This window comes from Gavialis gangeticus, unplaced genomic scaffold (assembly GCF_001723915.1).
Source record: "Gavialis gangeticus isolate Ggan-Ray unplaced genomic scaffold, GavGan_comp1, whole genome shotgun sequence".
Classification (NCBI taxonomy): domain Eukaryota; kingdom Metazoa; phylum Chordata; order Crocodylia; family Gavialidae; genus Gavialis; species Gavialis gangeticus.
In genome coordinates, this window is record NW_017729004.1 from 34,527,460 (window position 1) to 34,535,385 (window position 7,926).

General features: G+C 41.7%; 1 protein-coding gene across 11 annotated transcripts in view; it reads right to left on the reverse strand.

The window, feature by feature from the left end:
• SVIL (supervillin) overlaps positions 1-7,926 on the reverse strand; it is a 235,462-nt gene that overhangs the window by 61,218 nt on the left and 166,318 nt on the right. For 10 of the 11 annotated variants that reach the window (XM_019508211.1, XM_019508210.1, XM_019508209.1 and 7 more), the window contains one exon: positions 4,862-4,994. In XM_019508211.1, the coding sequence (XP_019363756.1) occupies positions 4,862-4,994 (133 nt within the window). Of the gene's footprint in view, positions 1-633; positions 682-4,861; positions 4,995-7,926 lie in introns of all 11 variants that reach the window. The other variant, XM_019508220.1, reaches the window with a different exon arrangement.

A 7,926-nucleotide genomic window follows, 5' to 3' on the forward strand; every position in this document is an offset into this window, starting at 1 on the left:
ACAAAAGGATGAAATTTATGGGCAGCAGGTGTAGCAGGAGAATAAGTAGAAGCATAGACAGGTTCCTAAAGCAGGGGTAGAAGCAAACCACAAGAATTAGAGGGAGGGAGTAATTGGTCAAAAGATGGAGGAGAAAAAAAAAAAACACAACATGAAATGGTTTCTTAAGTACATACTGCAGCTTCAAGCCTAACCTTTTAGAAATGTTCTCCCTATTGAAAAGCCAGTACTGGAAAACAATCACACACAACACAGCGTGGTTTAAATCAAAGCTACTTCATACACTAATTAAATGGAGTTCAAGACAATATCACAGCAATTTAATGCAAAACTAAGCTGCACACACAGGAGAAACACTCTTCATACTCAGATGTTTTTAATCTCTGCTTTCACAATCCATTAAATTACTGAAGCATATCAACCACAACATGAATGTTTCCACTGCAAGGGTCATCAGCCCTTCACTGGAATAAGAGCCATCCATCTTCTGGATAAAGTGAAATGATGTTTTCTGAAACTTGAATATTAACTGGAAAGATGTCTGGAGGGAAATGCTAACACACAGCACTCAGCAAAAGTGAATTTACTACTCTAGCCAAAGCCTAGAATAACCCCTTCATCAGTTAGGCTTACCCAAAGCTGATTAGACATGGCATTATCGTCTGTAATTCTTCCTTCTTCCTACAGGTTAAAACAAATAGGAAACATTGCATGGAATGCTAGAAAGGTGCAGTTTGTTAGAGAACAGCTCAACTTGCATTCCATTCCATTCCATTCATGCTCCAGGTCTGATTAAAACTACGCACATGCACGCACTGTGGATGCCACATATGAAAGAGATAAAGCTATTACAGTAACCCAGACTAATCTCGTCTCGAGGTCACACCTTTTTTTCTTCGTTTTTAAAGGGCTTACCCAATCAGGGTTGTGTGCGTCATCTTCATGATAATTCTGAATGACAACAGTTCACAATCCTGATACTTGCTAAAAGCATGTGTGTTACTGATATACATCAGGAGTTTGCAGGATCTTGCCATAGGAATTAAATGCATTCTGAACTTGACTGACTGCTACTAAAGCATAGCTGAAAAATCACACTCCTGCAGAACTCTAAATAGATTTAGACATAAAAAGACTATGAAATAGGAATTCATTTCAGTAGAATGCTATTCTTTTGATACTGTGAAGGACTGAATTTCTGGGAAACAAAACTGGAAACAGGTAAGCTACTGTCAAGCTTGAGAAATAAAAACAACATACTAAATAAAATATGTGACCTCCCCATAGAACTAGGATTTGGTACATTTGAGATTTCATCCAGTTATTGGGCTAAGAGCTGGGCAACATTTTCACTAATGTATTGGCTATTCTATAACCTGCATGCACATGCTGTGCCATACCTCCTAAAACCTAAGACTCCTCACAACAGCTTCCAACATAAGATAAACAAACAGATTAAAAAAAACATTTTTTTTCCCCTAACAAATCTTGACAGTCTCCTCTATTTTATCCCTCCTTTGTCTGTTCCATCTGGAGACACCAATGTAAGTTTTCCTTGAACTGTATGTTTACTCAAAATGTGTTAGACTACATATACGTGAACTTAACACTTACAGGGAAACTCTTAATTCCCATACTGCTGGAAAGATCTTGCTTGTAGACAACTGCTTACAGTGATTTAAGCATTTTGACCAAGATTGAACAGGTATGTTAACTAAAGCACAAATATGAAGAAACTCAGTCTTTCAACCCTCAATAAACCTGGATTATTATTATTTTTTAAAACACATTTGACAATTTAAACTTACATTTTACACATGCATGCTTCAATCAACCCAAGTTAGGCAAGCTTTGCTACGGGCTTTTTAAAACTGTGCCTAACCATATCAAATCTGAACAGCGATGTACTGTAGCTGGAGAAACAAGTGGCATTTTTAAACTGCATGTTTTAATTTTGAACAGAAGTACATTACCAATTGCCTGTGGTTAAGATAATTCCAATAAGTGAAGGGTTTTTTTTGTTTTGTATTTTTTAAAAGAAGCTCCCAAAATGTTCAATATTCAAAACAACTCCTGTGCTCTTTTGCAACAACAAGCAGCACTGTACATTTTCTAAATGTATGTAATCTCCAAGTATTACCCAATTCACAGATACTTTGTGGAGCTGAATGCTGTTGCACAGTCTTCCTGAAACACAGCAATAGCTCACTTCATCAACATGTTTCACTGGCAATTATCATTCTGAAGGCCCATCAAAAATATATGCAAGATAATCTGAAACTAAAGTACCAGCAGACTTTAGTTTCTAATGCTATTTGGTATTCTAAATATAAAGCTTCACTGGAACCTAATTGTTTTTTGAAACAGCGTCACTGATGTCATCATAGTTCTGGGTATTATCACATGCCACAAAATATGGAAAACTATTCCCAAACTCAGATTTTTCCAGTTGTGATATGATACTCAGCTACCTAGTATCTTAAATGCTAACTTTTTGATTTAGGCTCTAGGCTCAAAATAGGCAGAAGTTAACATTGAAAAAGTTTGCAAGCCATTTTTAAAGTTGTGTTCTATTTGAGGAATGTTAGTAATTATATCTTAAAAGCAGGTTGTTTTAGAAACTAATCCATTCGACTGTGGCCCTACAGCTTTGCTTACCCAACTGAAATTATTATAACACCCCGCCCCAGGGTATTAATTATGATTAGAAACAATCCACAGGACAACCACCACACAAGGACTCATCTTAATCTACTTCCTATTAAGAGACTTTTCAAAAACACATTTGCTTTTAAACCCTGTGTTTCTTCATTCAGGTATAAAATTACTCTCCAGCCTCTGGCAGACGTTACACTTATGATGGAATTAACCAGTCAATCACATCTTAAGTAGTAACTTGGATTAGTAACCCTAGATAGTAATACCACACATGTTCATTCAATTAATGGTGCCATAAAAAGGAAACAATATAACTGGTTCCTAGGTGCCATAAATTGAAAGTGTGGCCAGCACCAGAGCCTTAAAGATGAGGGAGCACTTGGAGCCTTTGGCTCCTGAGCACTTCCACAACTGGGAGAACCCATCAGCTGATGGGCTCCAAGCCATGAGACCACCACTAGCTGGTGTAAGGGGAGCCCAGGATCACAATCCCAGGCTCCCTCTGCAACAGCAAAATGGCTTGATTGTGATCTGATCCCCAATCACAAATGGCATAGCAGGAGGGGAGGACTGATTGCTGTGATCACAGATCAGATCCCATCACACCTTTAACTGAACATCTGTCAGCAGTGTCAGTAAAGCCAGATCACTCATTGTAGGGTAATGGAAATAGGATATGCAAAGTCTATTTGTATACAACAAATTTATCATAGTTGGTACATTCAAACATATGGTACTGCTCTGGGGAGGCTGGCTCCTAGATTGGAAGCAGGGAAGCCCTTTTCATGTAGATTAGCTAATTAGTCCATGGTTAGGGTTGCACATATCACTCACCAGTGACAATCTGGACCAGGTACAGGCAGCTATTGGCTTAGGTGATAGCCTGCCTGGAACAAATGCAGCATATACTGGAGGTCACTGTTACTGACTACGGTAAACTTACACTAGACACATAGCCAAATCCTATTACTGATGGTTCCTGGCACTAACTATTCAATAAAAGTAAATTAATTTAATAATCAGACTAAGAGATTGTCCCACCTGGAAAAGAATATATTGCAGGCTTCACCTTTTTCACATCCTTTGTGGCAATACCACCTTTTTTTAGTTGTAGCTCAGAAGTCACTCCCAACCCTGAACAAAGTTTACTGCAGTGCCATGTACAAGAAACAAATGGAACAGGAAGAAAAGTTTTCCTGATCTAAAACTGATCTTTGATTCACTGTGGGTGGACCTACACATGTGGTATAATGCACAGTAGCCTATTCTACTGTGCATTAAAAAGTCACGTAAAAACAGTGCTAATATACTAATGCACAGCAGAATTAGTCTACTGTACGATAAGCATCACTAAAAGGCATTCACTTTTGCTACTGCGCATTAAAGCATCCTAATTCATCTTTATGTAGTACCTCATATTAAGTAAATACAAATTAATGCGCAGTAGCAAAAGCACATTAATGAACATGATAGATGTGCCCACTGTTATGTTACCTCAGTCTCGATCTCAACACAAATCCTTGAAATGTATTAAACTCCATACAGGTAGTTTCACTGAATGATCAAGTTACAGCTGGTTAGTTTATAGCGCAGTGGTTAGGAACATGAACTTTCTTCGACAGGTCTTCGACAGCTGTCTCTCTCCATTTACCACCTCAGATAAACAAAACAGAAAGCCAACCTAGAGGTCACAGACGGCTCCAGCTATCCGCAAAGCTACTCAAAAATACAAGTGATTCATGGATATTTTAGCATTTACATGTTAACAACTAACCCTGGTAAGTACTATAAATTCTGTGTTGTACAGAATGACTGAAAGGTTCAGCAGTCCTTTTGCAAGTTTAAAATTGTGAAAGTTTTCCCTCACTAACGAGCAAGCGACTCATTTAACAAATACCTGGAAACCTGTTTTTATTTTTGCGAACATGCACAATCCAAGTATTTTAACTTTTATAATGTCCTTAATTTTAAAAAGCAGATTCCTATTTACCAAAAATATACTGAGGCAGCAAAGATGTTCTCATTTAACAGCTCTCATGGCAAGGGGGACCTCATTTAAACCAAACCCAAATGACGAGTTAGAGGGCTGTAACACTACATGCAGTGGCCATTAGCTGAGTGAAGCATGCTTGTCTAGTCTGATGCACTTCCAAGGCAGGTGTGCTGCAAGTAGAACATTTTTGCCCAGTTTAGGCAGCTTTACCTTGTTCTTTAACAACTGTTCAACTTCTTGCAGCTGCATGCTACGCTCAGTGACAGACACTTTTGCATACTCCTGCTTTTTGTTAAGTCTGCTTTTCCAATCTTCTTCTCCACTCTTCTTCAACAGTGCCAGCCTATGGAGGAAAACATATAGCAAATATGGCTTTCAATACTGAACTTTTCAGCACTACCCAGGAAAAGTATAAACTTTAGAATTACAAAACTTGTTAGCCAGAACATCCAAGTCAATTTGCTTCTTTGAGTACAACCATTTGAGACTCCAGGTGCACATAGCTGAACCTGAAATTGAAAGTTACGGTATTCCCAGCATTTTGTATTTCACACTTGAAAATGATATTTCATATTATTCTCTGAAAAACAATAAGGCAGCAAGTATGTCCAAGAGTCACCCAACTCCCATGGGACACTGCAGGGGGCAAATGCCAAAGTCTTGCTCAGCACTGTAGGCCTATCTATGTGCCTACCGGATTTTTCTATGGTGCATGGTACATACTACCATTGTATTTAAACACCAGTAACAAGAGGGAAACTTTAGTTCATCACCTCTGAGACAAGTGCTATGTTTAAAATACAAATGCTATTCCATATACTCTCAAGTGACCATTTATGGGTGAAACATGAAGAGTCTCAACTGGCTCTGGAGAGCATTGCATGTTTTCTTTTGTTAGTAGTTAAACTGTATACTAGGATCTTTATTGACACTGGTGGGTAAGAAAAAGCAAAAAAAGGAACAGGAAGATCACAGATTTTTGTCCTAAGTCCCCAAAACAACATTAACATAAATATTGTAGCCCTTAGAAATTTGTATTTTATATCTGTATTTTAGAGAATTAAACATATAAACCTGTTGTGCTTGTCTTACTACAGCATTGCAGTCTCACTTAGCTTTTCCCTACATTTGTCTAAGCTTTATTGCACCAATTTTGTTTTAAATCATTTAGATAAAGGCCATACCATTAACAAAGATCTCAATCTGTGGTCCCCGGGCTCCCATTCCGCTTCTGTTCCCCACCATCGCTATGCTGCTGCTTCTTGCCCCTGATGAAGGGGAAGAGGCAGTACCACAGCAGGAGGCTATACCCAGGGTGGAGGATTGCGCCTGCATGGGTCAGTGTTGGGGAGGGTGCCCGGTGCAGTGGTGAGTGGGTGCCCAATGCAGGCATGTGGTGCAGTGGGGGTATGGAGGGACATCCATGCAGCAGGCCTGGTGCAGCCCATTTGCTGTGGTGGTGTGGTCTCTGGGAGCTTAGAAGTCAGACAGCCCTGCCATTAAAAAATGGAAAATCTCGTTGGGCTACTGATCCCTGACCATGCTACGACAACCTCAGTCATTTAAACATCATTTAATCTGAATCAGAAGACTTTTATGTTTGTTTTGGAAGGCAGATGAATGTTAGTCCATTCCACACATCCCAAACTTACCTTTAACTTGTAAAATGAAGGAAATAAAAAGGTTATAAACAATTCCATTGCTGGAGAGGTTTGTTTGACCAAGTTCCAGATCTGCTATCAGGTAAACAGTCAAGTAGTGCAACCAAAATTAGTGACCTGCTGATGTCTGGCTAATAGTCTATCCTGTAAAATGATTCTTGATTTCTGTCAGCCAACCTTCATGGATAGTACATTAGAATCACAGGAAAGTGGGGTTGGAAAGTGCAGGAGATTATCCAGTCTAAACCCCGGCCTGAGGCAGGATCATCCCTATCCAAACCATTCAGTACAAATCCTTGTCTAACTTTTTCATAAATCTAGAGTCAACTCCGACACAGCCACAAGGAATAATACTGTCACATGCCACTGATAAAGCAGGAGGATGACAGTGGCCAGTGTTTTGCTGGTGTGAGGATTGTTAAAATACATTCGAAAGATCCAAGAAAGAGGGCCACACTGAGTACTACATAGGAAAGAAAAACGCTTGACAAGACTCTCTAGCCAGGAAACTCTGAGTTTTAGTCCCAGCAGGAACATTGACACATCCCTGTCAAAATCCCCAACTTTTGTTTTAGCCAACACCCAATATGTCTGAGGAAAGCAGAAAAAAAAACAACCACCACCAAACCCAAAACACCTGATAAAAGTAGCAACGGGAGGGGAAAAAATTCCTTCCCTATCCCATGCAGCAACTGAGAAAGCCAAGAAGCATGGGAAATACCCATAGTATAGCACAGGCATAGCTACTCCTAGATCATCCTTGAACAAGGCATAGACATGCATGGTTCCAACCTTTATTTCAGGGGTGGGCAAAATACAGCCCGTGGGCCAAATCTGGCCCATGAGGCCATTCTATCCGACCCACGGGGCCCTTAAAAAATTTGGAAAATTAATATTGATCTGTCCTTGGTACCTGTCAAAAATGACAGAAACCTGAGGTAGTAGGACCCAGGGGAAGCCTGACAGGCGAGCCCAGAGCCAGCGTGGGGCCCAGGCTGGCAGTGGGGGCAAGTTACAAGCTGGTGCTGAGTGCGGGAAAAGCAGCCCCTTGCCCACCCCATGGCCAGCGCCCTGCGCTGCAGCCGCTCACAGCCTGCATGGGGCTGCCTGCGCCTGCTCAGGACAGCCCTGCATGGGCTGCAAGTGACTGCAGCAGGGAGCACGGGCCATGAGGCAGGGGAGGGGCCGCTTTTCCCCGGGCTCAGCACCAGCTTGTTCCCTGTCGGCGAGCAGATGGTCAGGGCTGGGGAGGGGGCGGGCACTGGGAGCGAGCGGGTGCACGGGGCCCACGCTGGTGGGGCCCAGAGAAGGGTGGCAGGAGCATAGGGTCCCAGCTGCCAGGGGCTCTGGAGCTGGGCCAGCTCCCCCTTCTCCCTGCTGGTACAGTCCAGCCTGGCTCCACTCTGGGCCCCACCAGTGCTGGCCCTGAGACATTGGTCCCAAGATGGTGACCAGGGGTGAGGCACCTGTCAAGGGGTGGGACTACTCATGCAGCCCTCGACAGCTTGCCGAAACTGGGTAAGCAGCCTTCCCCCCAAAATAATCGCCCGCCCCTGCTTTACTTGAACACCTTCGGTGATGCTCAGGACAGCCCAACAATTTCCCTAACCAGTC